The sequence below is a fragment of the Chrysemys picta genome, chromosome 10 (genome assembly GCF_011386835.1).
Source record: "Chrysemys picta bellii isolate R12L10 chromosome 10, ASM1138683v2, whole genome shotgun sequence".
NCBI lineage: Eukaryota > Metazoa > Chordata > Testudines > Emydidae > Chrysemys > Chrysemys picta.
Window position 1 is genome coordinate 6,029,892 of NC_088800.1, and position 23,982 is coordinate 6,053,873.

The 23,982-nt window shown below is 43.5% G+C and overlaps 1 protein-coding gene across 4 annotated transcripts in view; it reads left to right on the forward strand.

The window, feature by feature from the left end:
• MEGF11 (multiple EGF like domains 11) overlaps positions 1-23,982 on the forward strand; it is a 358,447-nt gene that overhangs the window by 321,430 nt on the left and 13,035 nt on the right. For 2 of the 4 annotated variants that reach the window (XM_042856570.2, XM_065559190.1), the window contains exons 22-23: positions 5,361-5,479; positions 15,734-15,800. The exons of the other annotated variants lie outside the window; for them this stretch is intronic. In XM_042856570.2, coding sequence (XP_042712504.2) covers positions 5,361-5,479; positions 15,734-15,800 — 186 coding nt within the window. The remainder of the gene's footprint in view (positions 1-5,360; positions 5,480-15,733; positions 15,801-23,982) is intronic. 4 annotated transcript variants of the gene reach the window in all.

A 23,982-nucleotide genomic window follows, 5' to 3' on the forward strand; every position in this document is an offset into this window, starting at 1 on the left:
CTTTTCCATGTGACAGTCGTGCCCTGTTCCAGGGTGGCCCAGTTACAGGCTGACGGGCCAGCTCCTTGTTGTTCCAAGTAGCAGATACTGGGGCTCGGTGTCATTGTCTAGGCTTCCCTTGAGGGACACTGGATAATAATTACTTTAGTTCTTCCAAGGCCATCTCATCCTGTCCGATGGAAGCTAGAGTTGGGGGGGTTTAGGTCTGGGTTTGGATGTTTTTGAATTTTTCCTTTATATGATTTTTTGACAATAGAATTGTTATTGCTCAGGAACCTGTAACTGAGAAGGGTCAGCCAAACCTTTTTGCAGGGGTCACAAGAACAGGGCTTCCCCTCCTCCCCCCGGTGTCTCCATGTGCTGGTAGGAAGATATATCATGCTGTCTGACCTGGCTGTCCTATCCGCTCTCTTTGTGAAAATCTCCTCTTGGTGTCCAAAATAGTTCTGCAGAGCTATTCATTTTCAGAGGCCTTCATTTTCGTAGGGCCTGATGCGAAGTAACACATGGGGACTCCAGGCAATTCCTTGCCCAATTATGACTGGGCCCGTCAACTCCACCCCCAGCTATCTTCTGCCTGTTTGTAACGCCCTGAACTTTGACCCCTTCCCTCACCTGTGTGGGATGCTCAGCAGCCTCTGCTGCCTACTCCTTCTATAGCCCAGAGAGCCAGGAGATGGAGCATAGAGAAGGAAATAGGGGGCTAGTGATTCAGACAGGAGCACAGATAGGGAAGGCTGGCGGTCTGGCGGGAGGGGTGGGGTTGGGCCGGGGGGTTGTGGTGGGAAGGGGGCAGTGAACCTTGAGGATAGGACTTAGAGCTTTTTAAGGTCAGGCTTGACAAAGCCCTGGCTGGGATGATTTAGTTGGGGATTGGTCCTGCTTTGAGCAGGGGGTTGGACTAGATGATCTCCTGAGGTCCCTTCCAACCCTGATATTCTAGGATTCTATGACTTCAGTGCCACCACTCATGTCACCTACACCTCAGGCTGACACTGGAATTCTGTACATGGATTGAGGGCACAATAGGATAAGGTCATTTCTACCCACTCCCAGGTACCTACAGTGACTCTCTAGTCCTCCTCACCCCTATGGAGCAGCTTCTTACCTAGCCGTAGCCACGCTGCCACCAGCTAGGAAGTATGAAGCGTCAGTGCCCAGGGACATCAGTGGGAATTTGGCTGAATAAGGACTGCATGATCAAGCCCTAAGTGAGTCAGCTCCACAACATGGTTATCCTCTGTGCTGTGCACAAATTGTGATGCCAAGACCATTATTTTGCTAGTTTTCTTTAGTGGCCTAGGGCTGCTCCTGTGTCTGGAGTCTGTCTGCTCCCTTTCGGCTCGCTGGCTCCCAGAGATGTAGAGTAAACAGTGAAATTCCTTTCCAAAGTCACACATTATTTTAGTTCTGAGAGCTAGTCTGAGAGCTTTGACTTTTAGACATTATTGAGGCCAAAAATCCATGCTCATGTGTAGTAGAGATTATAAAAACAGAGGGCCCCATGGGCAGCCCTTAGACTATTTTGCATCAGTGGACAAAGAATGTGGCAGTAAAATAGACTCTGCTCTCAGCTCTGCCTGGCTAACGATGGGAGAGAGAGCAATCCCAGGCAGGGAGAGCAAAATATTGGCTCTGAACTGCATCACGTGGATCTGAAAGCAAAAGTTCTCCCCGAAGCTTGAAAGCAAGTACATACGCCCAAAGATGAGAACTATACACTCACTTCCGGTAGAGTATTTTAAACCACATATCACAGAACTAGAGTATAACAGAGGGTCATGTTATTTTTACTGTGTCTGAGGGTCTGTCTACACTACAATTAAAAAACCTGCAGCTGGCCTGTGCTAGCCAACTCGGGCTTACTGGGCTTGGGCTCAGGCTATGGGCTCGATTAATTGCAATGGAGCGATTTGGGCCCATACTGCAGCCCGAGCTCTGGGATCTTCCCACCTAGCAGGGTCCTAGAGCCGGGGCTCCAGCCCGAGCCCAAACGTCTACACTGTAATTAAACAGCCGCTTAGCCCGAGCCCCGCAAGCCTCTGTCAGCTGGCACCTCTGGGCCAGCCGCTGGTTTCTAATTGCAGTATAAACAGCCCCATAATGCTTTAGAGCTGAGGGGGTTTTCATTTCTATGATCTATTTTAAGGATTCCTCCAGCTACATGTTTTTGTTCATTTGTTTGCACTAAGGGTGAGGACCAGCACAAAGTGCTACGGGGCTAAGTGGTGTCCACGGCTGTGGAGACTCTTGGCTCAGGGGTGAGTTTCGCCCCGAAACCCCCTAATTGTGCAAGCACCATCCCGATAAGTACAATTGACCCCGCTCCTGCTGCGAAGAGTTCACAATATAACAAAGACATTTACAGATGAGGGCCCTGGTGCTGCCATGTGATCTGCTAGCACCAACCCTCACAGTCAGAGTCCACATGCTCCCGTGAGTCTCTGCATGGGGGTAGGAGGCTGCTGCAGCAGATCCTATCCCAGGATCATGGCCAAGTGATGGAAGAAAACAATACACTGGGGTGTGGTTTGTTTTTTAATTATTTCATTGCTTCCAAATTCCCTCTTTTGTTACCAGACTCTGGGCCTGGCTGCCGCTGCCTCACTTTGAATTCTTGGGCCTGATTTCACCAGGGGACATGTGTGAGCAGATCCTTGTGTCCTCCTGTTGTCCCACTGTCGTCACCAAGACTCTGGATCGTAACACCTGTACCGTGTCCCATTGAAGTCCGGGAGGGGGGCTGGTGTTGATCCTGCTAGGTGCTGACAGAGGTGCTGGAACTAGGGTGCTGGGGGGGCTACCGGACTCCTTGGCTTGAAGTGGTTTCCATCATATTCAGGGTTCAGGGTTCAATGGCTCTCAGCCGCCCCCACTATACAAATTGTTCCAGCCCCCCTGGGTGCTGAGCACTCTGGCCCTGATCCAGGTGTTAGCGGGACTACTCATGCAGTTTAAATATGTGTTTAAGTGCTTTTACTGGACTGCTCAGCACCTTCCAGAATTGAGCCCCTCCACACAAGCACGAGGGGCTATCTTCATGGACCCCTGAGCAGGACAGATCCTTCCATTCTAATGTGCATTAACCCTAGCCTGGCATCCCTGGGTTTTCACCGGTTGGAATGGATACAGGAGAAGTTGTTTTTCAACGGGGACAGCAGTTGATCTGCACTGGACGCATTTTCAGCCAGCATTTATTAGTGCTTCTTGAACAAGTGTGTAGAAGTCGGACACTGCTAGTCAAGGTGAATCCGCCTATGCGGAGACTTAATGGAATTGCATAGACGTCGTCATTCTGGGTGTGTGGTGGTGCCGGTAGTAAAGGAAGAAAAGGGTTTTGGCAATTCAAACACGTGTATGTGTCTCTCAGTGACTACAGACTCCTTAATCCGGCATTGAGTTTGGTATTCGGGCAGCCTGGTAACACTTTTTCAGCTGCTTTTAGCTACTGGTTCTTCTCCGATATGAAAAGGGGCATCACAGATAACAGTGACGGTTACATGTCAGTATGACTCAGCTGGTTGCATTCACCTCTAGGCCAGGAGGTTATGGATTCAAGTCTGTAACTGGGACATACACAATACTGTCCCATACTTCAGGGGTACTGCCCCATCTGATCCTTTGTAGAGGCTGTCTCGGTGAAAGCTAAAGATCCTCTGTCTTTTAGAAGAGGGGGAGAACCCAAGTATCCCGGAGAACATTCAGTCTCTCAATAAAGCCGGTTCAGGCTGTGTGTGAACTACTGTATTTCTGATGAGCACATAATGGCTACCACGTTTGTGCTCCAGTTGCAGTTCTCGTTTGCAGTCGCACAGCGGTGGCCATGTCTTGTTAAATTCGATTGTAAATGTCACAGAATTATAGTCCTAAGAGATGGCAAGGTCCTGGCAGGCCGTCTAGGCTCCCGGTCCCCTGCAATGTGCAGCATTGCCCATACTGTATATTCGTTCTGGATCTGTCTGTCTGCATATTTAGATACTTATATCGCCCCTCGCACTGTGGTAGCTGAGTACTTAGGGGAAAGAGTTTAGCTTTTTGGGTGCTGTGGTTAAAGACAAACGCACAGATCTGAGCTGAAGGAGGTTAAATACAAAGACCTGTAAACAAAACCCTGTGTAAGATGTGACCAGAATACAGTGCACCAACTTTAATCCTCCAGGCCTGGAATCACAATACTCTGGTGTGATGTACTTTGTTGGCAATAGGTTCACAAAAATATCTGAAACGAAAAGGTTGTCTCACAGTTAATCCAAGAATTCAGCTCTATATTGCAGTCAAAGTATATTTGCTGCCATCAGCTGTTCACTAAATTGCTCTGGGTGATCCAGCAACAAGTCTGCATGGTCAAAGGTGTAGGTTCATATGTGCCTCTTTATTCTGTATTCTGCCCTAGCTCTTCTGTTAGGTGCACAGTACAGATGAAACCCTACAACTGAACCCTTTGCAAACTAGATCGCCACAAGATGTCAGCAGAGCAAAGTACATGTTCCCATGAATACGCACATGTGTTGTGTAAAACTAATCCGTTTGCTCTTTACAGAGCTTTGCTTGTTGTGCTGTTTCTATTTTTAACCTTTCTAACCTGTCATCCTTTCCTTTGCTTTTCAAAGACACATTTCAACAATTTATTGTTAAACTGAAAAAAAAAATCTGGATTGGTGTTTACAGGAGAACTGCCAGGATAGATACCATGCTACTCTTGGTAAAATATTATGTACAATGAATAAGTGTGTTCTTAATTAACAAAAGAAATATGGAAATGTGCCTTTAACTCACCAATACAATTACTGATGTTTGCATTTCAGTGGTATAGCACTCCTTCCCTTAAGCCTTTGATCAAAGACAGGTATAGAAAAGATGTTTAACCCTTGGGACAGACATTGACAGGACCTTTCTTTCTAATATTATACACGCGTAATAAAAGGTTGTAATTAAATGTTTCCTAAATATTTTTTCATTAACTGACCGTTAGATGATTTAATCTATAGAAGAAAGTGTGCGATAGACTTGCCATTCTCCAAGTTTTGCATTTCATCTTTAAAATATAATGCACTTTGTCTACCAGAAAATAGTTTTATTTTTTTATTGATGATCTTCAAAAAGCTAAAATGACATGTTCCTTAAATATTTTGCTTTTGTGGCTGATTTGTAATCGTTTGTGTGTTAATAGTAAAGAATCCAGCCCATCCTTAGGTCAATACAAGATAATTTAACTGATCTGGAAATTTATGATATATCTACTAGTGTATGCTTATCAGTTTCTGGGACCTGATCTTCCCTAAAGTGTATTACCCATTTGCGACTTCCAAATTATCTTTATGGCTTCCAAAGTATTTTGTGATGACTTGTTTTCTTCCCAGATGTATCTCAAGGTAGCGGCAGTGTACATTGTTTTTCCAATCCAAGCTACCACACTCTGTCATGTGGTGTGACTTCACGCTTCTTTACCAATAATCTGGATGGAAACAGCTCCAGTAAGGTAGATATTATCACACCCCAATGTAGCAATGTTCTTATCAGTTCAAGGAAATATACCAAAGTAATGCCTTTTGACTGCTGCTTTCTCCCAGCCTGATTGTAATATTCTAATAATGACGAATCCTAATGCTTCAGCCTAAGTTACACCAAAAAAGCTCTGCTGTCCCATATGTGTATCTGCATGATCTCTGTGCATGGTAATTGGAGCTTCAGCATCTGCAACAAGGGGACAATAGACCTCAATGTTTTAGCAATCTGAGTTTACTTCATGGAAAAACCAACAAATAGCTGTCCTGGCATTTATTTAAATTTAAATCTCCACTTCTTAATAAAACAAAAGTAAATGAATGAGCCATAAATTCAGTAAGCCATATAACGTCACTGTTAGTTGTTTAGCTGATCGATCCCTGTGTGCAGAATACCCAGATGTAAAGGAAAGTTGCAAGACGTTATCTAGCCCCTTGGTGAATGTTATGCTGTTCTAAGGGAGCACCAACAGCTCTGCTGATACTCACTGCTGCTCAGTAGTGGTTCTTTCAGGTCGAGTATAATACCCTTACATTGTGCAGTATCTTACTCAACACATTCCCATGGACTTTAGTTGGACTTATTCATAGTCTAAGGTACTACTCACTGTGAATAAAGGGTTCAGAATGTGACACCTTGGCATGACATTTAGACACTGTTCTTTGGTGAGAATACCTCTTCCTGTGGGGCCACACCAAGCAAGCGATTCTTTTAGGAAAAAGTCGTAATTGATTTAACTGGGGACGTCTGCTCAAAAAGTGATGGTACGCTGTGGTCCGTGTCATTCTGATCAAATGTAGCGCTTCTAACCAGAAAGCCGCCGGGGCAATAGTAAGAAAAAAAGAGTTATACTACTGCAAAGGATATGCAAAATGCTTGCACGCATCCTTCCTCCTGAATACTAAAAGAAAATCTCATTCCAACATAATAGAAAATTTGGCTCCACAGATTTCGTTGAGAAAAGTTAAGGCAAATATGTAAATAATGGAACTGCCTTTTCAATTGATTGATTGGTTTTTGTTAATAGTGCATTCTTTTTTACATGTAGATGCCCCCCTCCACATTATACGGTTTTGCGCCCCAGATTGAAAGTGCAAATGCTAATAGTTGTCAAAATTGAGGTTCCTCTCCACCAACGTGAGCCTTCACAGCTAATCCTTCTGAAATAATTGCAATGAATTCTGAAAAGGTCAAAGCAAGCACCTAGCTTGGTTTCCCAGCCTGTAGTGCCAGTTTGTCACCTCGCCTCTTAAAATATTCAGCTGCTGGAAGGGAATAAAACCCAGAGAACGTTTTAGACCAGACTGGAAGCCATTTCCTTTCCTTTACTGCCCTCTGTCAATCATTCAGTTAAAAGGTTGTCACAGTGTTTTAAATGGAAAAACAATGGATTTTATATTTTTCTTAGAGTACTTATCAAAATATATGGCCTGGCTTTTCTTTTAGATTCCCCACTGTCTTACTTATTCATGAGAATGTGCTACCGCATTGTATTAGCTAGGCTGGCCTCTAATATGCTGCTTCTCTATGCAGTTTTCTAGACAAGTAAGACAAAAGAGCATATAAATCCCCTAACGGCCACCTTAACGATTTTCATTTCCTAATCAGTTTGTCTGATGCCATCCCACCTCTCTGCAGTGAAATGTGCACACTTTGTACTCGGAATACATGTCTATTTACAGTGCGGGCTGGGGTCACAACAGTCCCAGGGACAGAGCACAGAAAAGTGCGAGAAGAAAATGACAGGAATTCCCTGGGGTGTTGAGTGTGCCTAGACCAGAGAAAGTTGGATTTATAACCATCCCTGTACTCGATAAGAGGCAGCAGGCCTTGGAGGCACTGAGCGGGAGCTGTTCTTCTAAGATTTCCTTATTAGAGGGCAGGGGACAACATGGGTGGAGGGGTAAGAGAAGAGGACAAACCTTGGTCCAGGTTGGGAACTCTTTTTCTCTCTAGTGCTGTCTCTCTCTCCTCATCTCTCCCTTCCTCCCACTACCAGTCTCTTCTTTTTCACTCCCTCTCCTGCTCCCTGTTGTCCCCTCCCTTTATTATCCTTTCCATTCCCCCCTCTTATCCCTTTACCTGTGTCCTGTCTCATCCCCCTGCATTTTCTCTATCTTCCACCCTCTCGCCTATTTTCTCTCCTCCCCCAGTTCCTGTACTAGGTCCCTGTTCCCCCCCGCTCAGTGTAGCTTGCAGCAACAGAAAGCCAGTTTCATTGAATGTGAGAGAGGTCAGGATGTTGGCCAGATTAACTGGGAAACAAGGTGGGTGTGGATGGCTTTAAGCAGAAGCAAAGTGAGTAGCCATTAGTGACCCCTCTCTTGCCAGACTTCAGTCTGAGAGACAAGCCTGTCTTCTTTTCTGACAGTGAAACTAGAAAGAGAAGAAATATTGCTAGACCCCCACCCTTCTCCAACAGCAGGATCAGGGTGGGGGGGGCAGCTTATGTCCTGATTTCCCCTTTTGGGTCTTGACAGTTGCTTGGTCCTTGCAGATTGTAAAAGTAGCCCTTAATCTAGAAGTTTGAGTTCAGTGAGAGAGAGAGCCTGGTCTGGTTGCCAGTGTGAGTCAGCAGAACAATTCAGCATCTACATGCAGGGTCCTAGCTCCTGACTCCAGAGTGAGGCAATAGAAGGGCTCTGTGCATCTGTACAGGGTGTGACCATGGGACACCCTGTTACACTAAGTTAGCATCTTCCTTCCATAAGAGTGAGGTTACTAGTCCAATTACTTGGGTCAAATTCTGCTGCCACTGAAATCAATAGCAATATTTCCATTGACTTCAGTATGGTCAGAATTTCACTCTTCGTGTTGTCTCTACCTGTCTCTTGGATTGTTAGCCCCTTCAATCAGGGACTGTCTTTATTTTTGGGTCTTATATGGCACCAAGCATATTGCTGGTATTTACCAGATCAGAATAATGATTCAGGTTGTGCTGGTTTTTGAACAAATTTATCCCTGGTATTAACTCCATTGACTTCCCTGCAACTGTGCCATAACATTTGCGGGGCCAAATTTCTCCAGTGTGGATGAATGGAGTTGGGCATTCAACTCTGTATCTGCATTCTTCATGTCGGTCCTTTTAGTTGCCTCCCCTGATTTTTAAATGTGCTGTGGACCAAAACCTCCCATTGAGTTCACTGGGATCATTCACGAGAAGGACTGTTAGTGCTGTTAAGCGCTGCAGCGTCAATCCCGTAGACTCCCGATTTATCTGCAGCTGTTAAAGCAGTTTCTAAATTTCACCAAAAGCTTCACATAAAATAAGAAATTGCAAAACAGAGGTCGCTGGGACGCCCCACTAGTTCAAATTAACTTGTTCACACAAAAAAGCTCTTTAAAGTAGTTTTGACTTAAATTTACCAAAGAAAGGAATGAAAGTTGCAAATATGGAAAAAGGAGGCTTGTGTTCACTTGGTCCTCGGTAGCTTATACAGAGACTTAGGCTGGACTGTGAAAGGCTCCTAAGGGCTTGATTCTGCTGCCATTAAAATCAGAAGCTAAACTGCCATTGACGTGTGTGGTGCAGGATCAGGGCCTAAGGGAGTTGGTTACTTAGCTAACGTTAAGCTTCTTCAAAAATTCCATCCTTGTCAGATTGCAACTGGTTGGCCAGATAGTCCTAGAGATATTTATACTCAGGCTAGACTCTCATTGATCTCAATGGAAGTTTTGCCCAGATAAGAACTAGATTTCAGCCTTATATAAGTTTATATGCTAGGATTTTTTTCATTGGGAAAATTTACTATAAGGGGAAAAATATTCCAGAAACAGTTGCTCTCCACGGAAGATGAAAAAGCATATTCCATCTTTGCAGAAAATAACAACTTAACATAGCACGAAAAGACAGTTGTAATCAGACTTCATGCAATTACTGCATAGTAAAAACTCAGAAATGGCCCAAAACTATTCAATTGAACAGCTTTGGACCAGAATTGATTTTTTTTTTTTATGTCCAGTTTTCGTTCAGTGGGCTGAGTTTAAATTGGCTTGGAAGGATTAGATTTTTATCAGTGAATGCCAGTAAACGTCAATCACTGTACACACACAAACCAACCAACTCAAAATACTTCCATTGATAATAATCGAAATTTACCGATAGGCAAAGTAAGAAAAATGCAGCTTGAGAACTTAGGGTTTGACTTAAGGATATTTACTTTACATATTTTGACATGTGATATTGACAAATTGTATTTTAACAGTGTTAAAGCTTTTATCTTTTGAATCTCAATGTCTATTGTCATTAAACAGTTATTGTCTGAACCGCCCCTTGATTTCCCACAACTGTGAAAATTTTAAATCAATAATAATTTTAAAAGTTTAAAAATGAATATCAATACTACCCATAGAATTTCTTTTTTATTTTTAAATCTAATTCTGCCAGACCTATTTAAAAACCCTGGGAAAACAAAGCTTTTAATGAAACTCTGTGACCCAAATGGTGCAGCTGGATTAGAAATCACCATTCGTTACTCGGTGTTGCTACTGCAAAGCCTCAAACCAAAAGAAGGGGGGCACTGGCTCAGCTGGTACAAACAGATATTGAAGTTGTGCCAGATTACACCATATAAGGATGTGGCCCAAATTGTGTGGTTCCTTTCTGTGTTACAATGTGATAAATAGGCTTGGCAGAATTTGATTGTTTTTTTTTTTTTTTAATAATTTCAGTGGGTAATACTGAGGCTTATTTTTAAAGGCATTTTTTTATTTCTATTGATTTTAAATTTTCACAGTTGTGCAAAATTAGTGGGGAGGAAGGTGTCAGACAACCAACCTCAGGGCAGATTGTTAAATACCAGGGGACAAACCCCAAATTGGTTGTTTGTTCTTTATTTAGATTTCACCAACCAATTTTAGCGGAAACTACTCAGGCACTTTAACAGCCTTAACATGGAGTCACAGACAGCCCCCCTTGGATACTCCAGTTATCTCGCCCCCCTGCTGAGCCTGCCTTTGTGATAGATGGTCCTTTACACCAAGAATCACAGCAATATTCAGGTTACTCCCAGTCCCAAAGGACCAGTCACTTGCCTCAGTTCAGTTGCACCTTAGATCTCTCGCCAAAGACAACACTTGTAGCCAATACTATAATAAGCTCTATAAAGATTCCTTAAACAGGAGAGTTGTTTACAAGGTTAAAGCAGATAAACTTAGATACACAAATGAGTTACAATTTTAAGTTTCAAAAGGTAATAGAAGCTTCTATAGTTAGCAAGCTCTGTATGCCCTATAGGGCTAATCCAGGCTAAGCAGCTGGGGATCTCTTGCTTGTGCCTGGAAACATGTTGCCCCTCCCTCCTCCGGAGACTTGAAGAAGACCACTGTGTAGCTCAAAACCTTGTCTCTCTCACCAACAGAAGTTGGTCTAATAAAAGATTCTACCTCACTCATCTTCTCTCTCTTATATTCTGGGACCAACATGACTACAACAACACTGAAAAATCACAAATTGTCAACATCACATGTCAAAATAAACAAAGCAAATTCTTTAAATCAAACTCTAAGAAGTCCTCGGGCAGCATTTTTCGTACTTTGCCTATCTACATATCAATTATTATCTGTGGAATATTTTTTTCATTGGTTCATGTGTACAGTGAAACTGACATTTACTGATACAAATCTAATCCTTCCACGCCTAGTTGCAAAGCTATCTGCTTTTTAGTGATTGATTGCTACTTGTCTGTGTTTGTTATGACTGTACCATCTCTGCACATGGCATATGATCATCTCTGTCAATGCTTTCCTTGGTTGAGAGAGAGAACAAGGAAATGCTGAATAAAAACCGAATGACTCCTGTCTTGTCTATTAGTGCAGTCCAGATACACAGAGGAGCCAGCCAGGTGTGAGCATGCCCAATCACCAGCCACTGTTCTCAGGCGGAATGACTGTGATTAGAAATATCACACACCACCAGAAGGTTTATCATCTTTGTCTCTGCTTCTGTCTATTTTTGGGGGATGAGGGACTGAGAAGAGAGGCTGAGAGGCTGGCAGGGAGATGACTAATGGGCTGATAACACATTTTAGCTTTGGTGATTGAGCAAGGCACTTGTAGACAGAAAATTTGAAGGAATAGAATAAAGCAACAGACATTGCTACTGTTGTTTTGTCTGTTCTATCTAATGTTAGATTAATAGTCTTAGGCTTTAAGGCCAGAAGAGATCATTGTGATCCTCTAGTCTGACCTTGTGCCTAGCACAGGTCATAGGGCTACCCTGGATTAATAGTCGTGGTAGAACTGAAGTATATCTTTCACAGAGATTAGGAAAAAATTCGACTTGGATATTCTTTTCCTTCAAATCTAGTGTTCTAGCATTAGTCCAAATTGTGTGTGTGTTTAATGGGTGCAATCACACCTGTTATGGCCTGAACCCTTATTCTGATGTGCAAACCAGCATTTGTTGGCCCAAGTATCCATTTGTGTACACAATATCCCGCTTTATAACTCCAGATATGGGGACTCAGTGTAACATATCTTCATGTTTATTTTCAGCTAAACTGTTTCAGAAAGCAATTAGAGAACCACAGTACTCTAGGTTTACATGTGTACATGTAGATATCGTTTCTTGTATTTTGTACGTTGAGTGCACACATACAAAATGGGAAATGACTGCCTAGGAAGGAGTACTGTGAAAATGAATCTGGGGTTATAGTGGATCATGAGCTAAATATGAGTCAACAGTGTAACATTATTGCAAAAGAAGCAAACATCATTATGGGATGTATTAGCAGGAGTGTTGTAAGCAAGATACAAGAAATAATTCTTCCAATCTACTCCCTGTTGATAAGGCCTCAACTGGAGTATTATGTCCAGTTCTGGGCACCACCTGTCAGGAAAGATCTGGATAAATTGGAGAAAGTCCAGAGAAGAGCAACAAAAAAAGGTCTAGAGAAAACGACCTATGAGGAAAGATCAAAAAAATGGGGTTTGTTTAGTCTGGAGAAGAAAAGACTGAGGAGGGATATGCTAACAGTTTTCAAGTACATAAAAGGTTGTTACAGGAGGAGGATGAAAAATTGTTCTCCTTAACCTCTGAGGATAGGACAAGAAGCAATGGGCTTAAATTGCAGCAAGGGAGATTGAGGTTGGACATTAGGTCTGGGTAGTTTAGCACTGTCTGGGTAGTTTACCACGGGAACAGATTGCCTAGGGAGGTTATGGAATCTCCGTTGCTGAAGGTTTTTAAGAACAGGTTAGACAAACACCTGTCAGGGATGGTCTAGTTATTACTTAGTCCTGCACTGAGTGCAGGGGACTGGACTAGATGACCTATTGAGGTCCCTTCCAGTCCTGAACTTCTATGATTCTATGGGTTCTCCGTGTGTGTACTAATGCACATTGGTACTCAATATATAAAACACCTGGGACTCCTCCAAACAATTAGAAGTGAGTGTGGGGGAGTAAGAACTGCATGATTTGGCCCATGGTTATTACAAGTCTTCCCTTAAACTAAACTCCAGGAAAACGGAAGAGCAAAAGTGTCCAACCCTGCCCTGGTGCAGGAGGAAAGGGAGATGGCGTAAGGAGTCCCCCCAGCTTGTGCCCCTGTGCGTTGGCTGCAGGACTTGGACCCACCCAAGCACAAAGACCCTACAGGGCTAGGCACCTAAATGGGATGAGCCAATTGCCCTGCTCCCCACCTCTACAGCAGCTAGCTGAGCTGCCCCACGCAGAAGGGAGTGCCTGGCAGCAGACTTCCAAAAGTTGGCAGAGTGGCCAGGCCTCCCCTGAGCTCTGGGGAGCATGGTGCATGCTGCGGGCATATGGCTTTCTGGAGCTCCCACTGGAGCAGTGTGCATCGGCCTCGTCCTCTACCACGAGCTGCACTAGCTTCAAATGGCTCCAAGGTTTGTGATTCCCATGTACCTGTCTTTTTTTTTTTTAAACCTACCGTGCCCACAGCCCCTACCATATCCATACAGATTTAATTGCACAAAACTAAGTCTCACCAGTAAAAATACAAATGCATCCCTTGCACTCCCTAAAAGAAAGCGTCAGTACAGAGCTGTGTGCAATACTAATAACAAGCCCCCAGCCCCTAAGGATCTTGTCCGATTCCATGTGCGGTTACTAACTCCAAACTCAGCCGTGATTTAGGAAAGTTCCCTGAGCCCTTCAGGCAAATCCAATTCATGCTTTCACATTAGAACTGTGACTTTGGACATCTTTGCGCTGAGGCCAGGTGAAACTTGGCGGTTTCAGTTGGAATTCACACGGAGGTTTGGATCCATTCAAACCCAGAACAAAGGGAAATTCTGGTGGTACGAACACATGAGAATCACACTCAGCGTGAATGAGCTTTGCACAGTTCCAGTCTCACTATGGCACTAGGAGCACTCACCCAGTACCATGTGAAGTTTTGTTCTACACTAGGAATAGCGAATTTCAGATTGTTCCATTGAAGTGCCACTTCATATGCATTTCGTGAGTAAGCTGTTAGCCTTAAGCACACTACATATGGTTCAATACACGGCAATAGATATCGTATAGGAGAATTTAGTCTGAGGTAGCTTTTGTTCTGAGTTTGAAATAAAAATGGATGCTTGTATATCAGATTCACTGTGTGCAGTTGGAAATGTACCATGGCATTTCCATTCTAACTATAGGGAATGCCAGAAACACTGGGCTAAAGTCAAACACCGGAGCATGGGAAATAAATGTGTTTTGTAAAATGGTGTCCACAGTAACCAGATAACTGCTAGGGCTGGGCAGGAAACAGTTTTCCCATCCCAGCAGTGTCTTCAAGATTTCAAAAAAATTTCCTGGCCCCAGATCTATCAGAATCTTGAAAATGTTGTGAACAATAATCCAAGAGAAATTTCAAATCATGTGACTTGAAAGGTTTTGTTTTGAGTTTGACCTTTGCTTTTTTTTGTATAAATTAATTGAAAATTTGAAACACCCCAAAATTTTCATTTAAAAAGGTTGAAATGGAATGGCTGACAGATTTCAAAACTTTTTTTTTTCTTTCCAGAAATGTTTTGAATCAGGAGAGATGTCCAAATGGCCCTTTTCCTGCAAACAGTTTTGTTTTCAATGTATCGTCATTTTCTGACAAAACATTTCATTGGAAAATTCCCAACCAGCTACAGCAAATCACAGGCCCTTCCTGTTTATCCATAGGCACCTTGGCTCTGAATGTAAGGTCCATAAATTCAATAGTGCTAACGTCTCTGCATACAGAGACCCAGAACGTGAGTGAGCCCTGCACAACCACCAGAGTGCATAAGGACTCTTCCCTTCTGCTCCTTCCAGTGTGGGGATGGAGTCCTAATCCTTCTGCATAGGTCAACATACAAGGGGAGCATTGTGCATCAACTCAGTGGTTGCTGCAAAGTGCCCACCCTAGAACAGTACTAGGGAGATCATGCCTCAGATAGATGCCGATTTCTCCAGTGCTGCTTCTGGGCCATGATGTCTCTGCAGTGCCCCCTAGACCAGGCTTGTGGCTAAATGCTAGCCTGGCTCAGTTTAAGCTTCTCTTGACATACATTCTAGAAATGGCAGCAAACTCAAGAGCATATGGTAACGTGCCTTCACCGGCCGCTGCTGTTTTCTGTTGCTGGCAACCTGGGCTGTTTTCCTTTTCGACTTTCTCTATCTGCTCTAGCACAGAAGCCAGCTGCTAGTGCAGCCTTGGCACATGGCATGACCCAGATGCCAGTCTCTAAGGTAAAACTTTCCAGCAGTGGTGTATGGATGGAAGCCCTGGACTCTCTTCTGATTGTGTTGGCAGATCTGCCTGTGGCTTCATGCCTGGTTCTTCTTGATGTTATTTTCCTTGAATTGTGAGAAATCTTGTATCTTTTATATCTGTTCACTAAATATATCGATGCATAATTAAATCCCCCTTATTCCAAACAGCTCATGCCTGCATGCTTATGTAGGTTTTTTTGCTATATTCATCTTCATCATTTGCTTTGAAGCTGCCAGTATGTCTCTCCATTTGCACAAACATTTGATTTATAATTAATGGTTGCCCTAGGAAGTCATGCATTTTTCCAGCATGCTTGTGTACATTGCTTAGTGAAGTGTCCTTCCTTTGTGATTTTTCCCGTATGGTAGCTAAAAACTTTCAAATTATATATATATATATGAAGAACTGAGTTGGTGAGGCAGAAGTAATGTTCACCTACCATTTTGGTTTATGGTATAGTTGGGTCAAGGTCTTGAGTGGTGGGGTTGTTTGTTTCAGTGTTAACTCATTGTCATGCTTTTTGAACAGCTCAGTAACAAAGTCCTTGACAGAGAAACTGCAGACCGGAGACCGTACAGCTATCTGAATGAACTAGGTCAGTAATTTTAAACAATTTAATTGTTTAAGTAGAATTTAGAGCAATTCCAAGGCCAGTTCAGTCATCCATAAAGGCACTAACAATAAAATAATATTGGCATTGTCTTTATTTCACTAAAAGAATTACTAGCAATGAAAGATCTAGACTTGACAGTAGTTTTCTTTACCACAAACCACACCTTGTGGAAATTGAGCGGACGGTCTGGCTTTCTGGTTTGGTCTGTTGAACCACATTGATCTATTCCAGGGGTAGGCAACCTATGGCACGCGTGCCGAAGGCGGCACCCGAGCTGATTTTCAGTGGCACTCCCACTGCCAGGGTCCTGGCCACCGGTCCAGGGGGCTCTGCATTTTAATTTAATTTTAAATGAAGCTTCTTAAACATTTTTAAAACCTTATTTACTTTACATATAACAACAGTTTAGTTATATATTATAGACTTATAGAAAGAGACCTTCTAAAAACGTTAAAATTACTGGCATGCGAAACCTTAAATTAGAGTGAATAAATGAAGACGCGGCACGTCACTTCTGAAAGGTTGCCGACCCCTGATCTATTCCATGCATGGGATGTCTTTTCGGAACTCACTTAGAACAGTGAAACATATTCAAGTTAAGATTTCTGTCCCTCTTTCCTGCTTAAGTGCTATAAATTATTAAATAAGTTGGGAACCCTACAAGCCTTACTCAGTAAAATTCCCTTTGAAGCCTGTAGCTAGAAAGGAGGGGTGAGGTAGGAGCTACTACATCCCAGTTAATCCTCCAGTGGCCAGCTTTAGTTCTGCTTGGCACCACCAGTGTGGTAGAAAGCAACCCAACTGTAACAGTGCGTCAGGCCCAATGTTCCTTTCCATTCCCCAGCATGAGTTCTGACATGGTTTGAGCAGCTGGCATCTCCAAGTAGGTAAAATGCCATATTTTATATGCTGCTGAAAAACTATCCTGTCTGAACACCTGAAATGTAGGTCGTCAATGGCAGAAAGCATTTGCCTCTTACTTCTGGTATTGGCTGCTGAAATCTTGCTGGAAATAAAGTGTGCAGAAAGGCTAGTGGTAAGCAGAATTATGTGAGATCTCACAACACTCTAGGCAGAGGAATGAATGTGAAATACCATTGGGCCTTACATCTGTCACTATTCCCTTGGTTAAACAGTGCTTTATTGGCACTGAGGATAGCAGTGCCTACACCCATAGACCAAGTGTCATTTTCAATTCCTGCTTCAGGAAAATCACAAACCTGTAGGATTTCAATGCAAAGCTTTCTGTCTCACCAGCCATTGATGTGCTCATCTGCATGGTAATTCATAGAGCTGCTGGCTATCCTGATGTGTGTTTGCCTATCGTATATAGAGATTGAGGGGAAGGCATATGAATTCTGCACAAATGAAGTTTGTCTTCATCTTAGTTTTTCCTCTACCACTTTATCACTCCTTTACTTGCAAACACTGTTTTCATTTGCTTGTGGCCTCTTGCACCTCCTGTGTACCAGACTTGGTTTGTACACCTGCGTGGGTTTTTTTTACTAGCAAAAGCATTTCTAGGTGCCTTTGGATATGAAAAGAGTGACATTCAATAATGATGAGCAGATTAGTAAGAGATCTCATTGCACTTTGTTGCCCAGATGTCTTGTTTTAGACCAAATTTTCCAGAAAATGTTCAGTTTCACATGGAAGCATAAAAAAATGTGCATTTTCTCTGAGTTTCAGCATGGAAATTGATGATCACCCAGCCTCACTTTCAAAATGTTGAGGTTTTTGCTCCAAAACAAGGCCATTTTTGCATGAAAAATTAGCAGATTCTCATTTGAAAATGCCGCTGCTTTTGAGCAATAAAAGGCTCAGAATCAGCCTATCTTCTCAAATTCACATTGAACTGTGAAAACCTCAAATTCTGAGTCGCAAATACTTTACAGAGATAATTATATCTGTTTAAGGGGATTGGAGGAACCTTGATGGCGACAAGCACGCTTCTGACAGATAAACCCCAGTACAGAACTTATTGTCATGGATGCGCTGCAGAGAGATCAGTGTTTGAGCCGTAGACTTTGATTCGGGGTATATTACTTGGCTGCATTATCTGCATGAAACCTAGTCCTGTCAGCTTCAGGGAGTGGCTTGTCTTTGTTTTTTCTCTTCCCTGCCTCCCATTACAGGAATATTGAATGTATTGCCTGTTTGTCTGGCTTTAGAATATTCTGGGTCATGTTATTCTGGTGTGGGTGACACGCTAAAACAGTGGTTCTCAAACTGAGGCCGCCGCTTGTGTAGGGAGAGCCCCTGGCGGGCCGGGCCGGTTTGTTTATCTGCCGGGTCCGCAGGTCCGGCCGATCGCGGCTCCCACTGGCCGCGGTTCGCTGCTCCAAGCCAATGGGGGTTGCGGAAAGCGGCACGGGACAAGGGATTTGCTGGCTGCCACTTCCCGCAGCCCCCATTGGCCTGGAGCAGCGAACCGCGGCCAGTGGGAGCCGCGATCGGCCAAACCTGCACACCCGGCAGGTAAACAAACCGGCCCGGCCCGCCAGGGGCTTTCCCTACACTAGCGGCGGCCCCAGTTTGAGAACCACTGCCCTAAAATAACAAGCTAGTACGTGTGTGCAGGGAGAAAAAAGTACCAGTAAGTGTACAGATTTTAGCCTCCGGAGCCCATGCTAAATAGGTCCAAAGTTTCAAACCACTCAATAAGTTTACAAAAAAAACACATTATTTTGCCAGTTAATTCCAGTCTTAGAAGCAACATGCTGTAAACAAAAATGGCTGATGCTGTCTGCCATGGGGCTTTTTATAAGACTGTCCACAAATGCAGTGTCTGAGCACCTCGTTTGGGGTATGTTTGCAACAACTAAACAGCCATTACAAATACAGATATGCTTCAATTGTTTGAGATCCACAATGTTTGGATCCAAATTTGGTTCAAAATTGTTTCAAAGGTCAGGATGTATGGGAGAATGCTTCAATCCAGGATTTTGGTGTAGTCTGTAATAGAAGAGGCTAGTAGCATATCGGATTTAGACCCAGACCTAAAATTTCCCTAAATTCAGGATCTCCAGAACTGGAATATTTATGTATTTTCACATTCCAGTTAACAAAATAATAGAGCACACATCTCTCAGCAGCTCTGGAGGCCCTGCAGGAGAATTTTGAGGAGTGTTGTAAACACCAGTATCAAAAGAGGGTTATGAAAGCATGATGTAGCAGAGACAAAGTGTGTGTGTGGGTGGGTGGGTGTGTTAACTTGCTTATACGGTTTTGGAAATTAGGTTGAATTGTATTGATGTTACTCCTGTTAATTTTCCGTTCATCTCTTTCAAATCTTGAGTCCAGATAACTACAACAAAAGAAACTTTTATGAAATATACAATATGTATGGAACATACATATATGGAATACACATATGTATATGTATACATATACATGGGGATCAGTCAACCACTGCTCTCTGGCTCAGTGGAAGGTGACTTGATCATTATTTTGGTCTGTCTGGTTTCCTGTTCAATAATAAAACTAGCAATTATATTGTCTTTGGCAGCTGCCTTACCACAGGGCACCTACCAGTATGTCTTTAAAACGTTAGTTGTCCTAGTTTTCTGACACTTTTATGCAACATTTAGTGAACATATGATATGTTCTGTTCTGGGCTCCATGTCCTCTCTGTTCCACTTCTCCGGCCTGTTTTGGTTTTGCGTTTAGCTTATTAGGCAATAGAAAAGAGGGGAAAAGTCATGAAAATTACACTGTGGGGTTCTTTGAAAGATCACGTTTGATTCCACTGGAGGATAAGGAAATGATTGACATTGCAATAGGTAAAAGAGACCTAACTTAAACTTTTGCAGTCCTAGGGTTAGTGCTTCACTAGGCAGACAGCAGCTTTCCTCATGCCCATGCTGCATTCTTACCTTTAGTGCAGCTGCATTATGCTAACCCAGCCTGCTAAATCCTGGCCTTTCCATTTCAACTGCCCATTGCCTAACGGTACACAAATACACACTCACAGAAAACTCGGTAATCAAGGAGAATCTCCAGAGGTTCTTTCTGTTTACAAATTGGGCTTTACAGGCACAATTCTGCAAACCCTCATTCAAGCAAGTAGTCCTTACAGGAGTAGCCCCATGGAGTTCAGTGGGACTTGCGCAGGTATGGCCCACTCATCTTGGTAAGGCCTATTTCCATGGGTAAGAGTTTGCAAGACTGAGTCCTGTGTATTCAGAAAAGCTTGGTCTAACAAATGGTTAAAACCAACAGGTGAGGCGACTGTTAGAGACGGGCCCAAGCTGGATTTGGGTGGGAACGTTTGGGGCATCTGGATCATGAGCTTTGGTTCAGCCTCTTCTCTCCTTTTAATGAGAAATAGACAAATCTTAAATATAAAGGATAGATTCAAGGTTATGCAGCAAAATATTGACCTACCTGGAAAGTAATTGGAAAAGGCAGATCTCATTATTATTCCTGTACTACCATAAGCGTGCATGGTGGTTGACAGACAAACAAAAGCTGAGGTCCCTGCTCCAAGCAGTTCACACACTAAATTCCGCTCTCAGTTGGAGTGAATCAGGAGTACATGTATTGCCAATGTCAATGGTACAAGCTCCACTGAAGTTACACCAATGGAATTGAGATCAAGAATCTGGCCCTCATGAAAAGTTACTGAGGGATTTCACAAAACTGGGTGACTGGACAAAAAAGTGGCAGATGAAATTCAGTGTTGATATATGCAAAGTAATGAACATTGGAAAACATGATCCCAACCCTACATACAGAATGGTGGGGTCTAAATTAGCTGTTACCACTCGGAAAAGATCTTGGAGTCATTGTGGAGAGTTCTCTGAAAACATCTGCTCAGTGTGCAGCAGCCGTCAAAAAAGCAAACAGAATGTTGGGGACCATTAGGAAAGAGAGAGATAAGAAGACAGAAAATATCATAATGCCACTTTGTAAATCCATAGTACGCCCACACCTTGAATACTGTGTGCGGGTCTGGTCTCCCCATCTCAAAAAATGGTATATGAGAATTGGAAAAGTACAGAGAAGGGCAACAAAAATTATTAGGTATATGGAATATCTTCCATACAAGGAGAGATTAAAGACTGGGACTGTTCAGCTTGGAAAAAAGACAACTAAGGGGGGATATGATGGAGATCTATTAAATCATGACTGGTGTGGAGAAAGTAAATAAGGAAATGTTATTTACTCCTTCACATAACACAAGAACCAGGGGTCATCTGATGAAATTAATAGGAGGCAGGATTAAAACAAACATAAGTAAGTACTTCACACAACGCACAGTCAGCCTGTGGAACTCATTGCCGGGGGATGTTGTGATGGCCAAAAGTAAAGCAGGGTTCAAAAAAAATGAGATATGTTCATGGAGAATAATTCCATTTATGGCTGTTAGCTAAAATGGTCAGGGATGCAACTTCATGCTCTGGATGTCCCTAAACCTCTAATTGCCAGAAGTTGCGAGTGGATGACAAGGGACGGATCACTTGATAAATTGCCCTGTTCAGTTCATTCCATCTGAAGCCTCTGGCACTGGCCACTGTTGGAAGACAGGATACTGGACTAGGTGGCCCATTGGTCTGACTCAGTATGGCCGCTCTTATGTTCTTAGCTAATCATCAGTATGCTTAGTTTCTGAACTACCAAATTGCAGGAGCATGTTAGTGGATCTAGACAACAGTCACCGATCATTTATTCAGAACTCTTCATCAGGATGTTGCTTTAGATCTTCATAGGTGTAATGGAGAGATTTCTGTATACATCTCATGAGGGCACCCAGCATAGATATAACAGTACCGTACATAGACTGACTTCATGTTTCAGTGAAGATGACTTCTTGTTTCTTGGGGTAAAACTTGACCTGATAAGTCACTAAATCATGCCGTTCCTCTCTACAGACATCTTTATCTGCTCATTAATCCCTAACATCTACTGGGATACCGCCCTGCAGCATCGCTCCAATTTTCTTCCATTCTTGTTTTGTCTCTAAATATGATGACGTTAGTCAATATTTTCAAGCCGTTTGCAGGGACTAGGTCATGTTCTGAGGATTTTGGGCCACCAAGCAAGGTGGTTCCTCTCTCTGCTCTGCTACTGCTTTTGTAGGTCAGGGACTCTTCACGGGATACTGTTGCATTACATAAGCCGTGTCCCTTCCTATGGTCCCCACCCATTGCTCATTGTAAGCTGGGACTCCCCTTCGTCTCTGCTGCTGCCTCCTTTATACTGGGATAACCCACTCCACCTCACTAACCCTCAAGCGAGGTGTCTGCCGCTATCTCTATTCCATACAGGCTGAACTGCTTAGCTCCATCCCAATTACTATTTGATTGTAATCGGGCTCCATCTCCTTGCCCAACCCTGAACAGTACACTGCCCCCCATTCATTCTCCATCCCCACTTCTGCAAGGACGCTGGCCAGGTAGCTCTGCTCCTTGTGCTGATGCTGTGAATGTTGACTCTTTCGACAGTTATTCTGGACATTATTAAGGGCTCAATGTCCCCTTAAAGTAGTGCCCCACATTTGGGGATGCTGAGGAGCTGGTGCACACTCCACTTCAAAGGTGAAGCCTCCTGGAGCACCACCAACCCCAGGGGACATGTGCCCACTTATAGCTCCATGCACGTAAGCAGATGAGACTCTGGTACGCACCAGGAGACGCTGGACTGAGTGAGAAAGTGCCATTTTTACACGGTTACTTTCCACTTCAGCTGCACTGGAACCAGTTCTCCATTGCACGTAGAGCCCCTTTCTGCAACTCTGGCGAAATAAAAGGGTCTTCAAGAGGGCAGAAATAACCCCCTGGGAATCCCCCTATGGAAGAGGGCTCCCCCTACTGGCCTCGAACTGCCAGCGTAGCCCTTTCCCGCTGCTCCCAGCTCCTGGAGGATATGCTGGGAGAGGACGGAGGGCAAGGAGGAGGCAGGCTGGGACAGGAAGGTGGTTCATAGAGGGCTATGGGAAGCAAAGTGCAAGGTTGCTTTACTGTTGCCAGGGGCTCGACCAGCCCCAGAATACAGGGAGCACGAAGGTGGTGCAGAGCCACCTCTGCCCTGCTCCTCCAGCCCCCTTTCCTGTGCTCTGCTCAGGGATGGAGCAGTTGTGAATCAGGGCCGATGGTTTGTAACTTTGGACTCTTGGTAGCCTGAGGGCAATGGTGACTTATTCAGTGAAAAACAAGGCTGCAGCCACCGCCTCTGGCATGAAGAAGGAGCCGTGTGGATACTGCAGGTTGCTGCTGTGGGGGGTGGGGTGAGAGATTATTCTTGTTCTCTGCAGAGACCAAGGAAGCTCTGTTATTCGAGAAGCCCTGTGAATAAGATGTTCAAGGATTCTCCTAACCATGGAGAATCCTTGAACATCTTATTCACAGGGCGTCTCGAATAACAGAGCTTGTGAATGTTAGAAGTTATATGGTGCTATTTCTGTAACTGAGTTTGCATTGGCTCTGCTAGACTGTAAGAAATGCCAGACGATGGAGTTAAGAAGAATGTAGGAGCTAGAGTTGGTGTTCTCTTAAACCTGGTTGTTACCTGGGGTGATTTTAAGCAACACCAGCTAGTAAACTCAAATAGGATCCCCTCCCCCGCAAGTAACTTGAGTGGCATGTTCCTATGGAATTTCATAAGTCGATTTCTTTGAAATTGGCAGCCTGCTGTAAATTGCTACACTTTGAGCCAGCTGTGCAACCACTTCAGGATAATTGTCTTGTCTGTTTATTAAATCATGTGCAGATAAATGAAGTCAACATCTCTGAACCAAAGCTAGTGAACAAATAACTTTCAAATCCACAGATGAAATATCCCCTAAAATTAACTGTCTTGCAATATAACCTGGTCCATAATCTGAAACGTCTAGGGTTACATTGGTTTGTTCGGGTGGTTTTTTGTTTGTTTTTTGCATACATCTCTAAACTAATTGCTTCAGGAGTGAACTTATCAGCAGATTTTTTTTTTCTGTTCTCCTGAAGGGTAGTTTGTTCTTGGTGAGAAGTGGTGTCCTGATTCAGGAAAGCACTCCTATTCAGAGAAACTCTTAAGTAGGAACTTAACTTTAAGCATGTGCTTAAGTCCTGTTGAAGTCAAAATGGGGCTCAAGCACATGTTTAAAGCTAAGCCCATGCCTAAGCGTGTCCCCGAATAGGATCCTTAATGAACAGAGGGGAAAGAATATGTGCTACGCATTAGT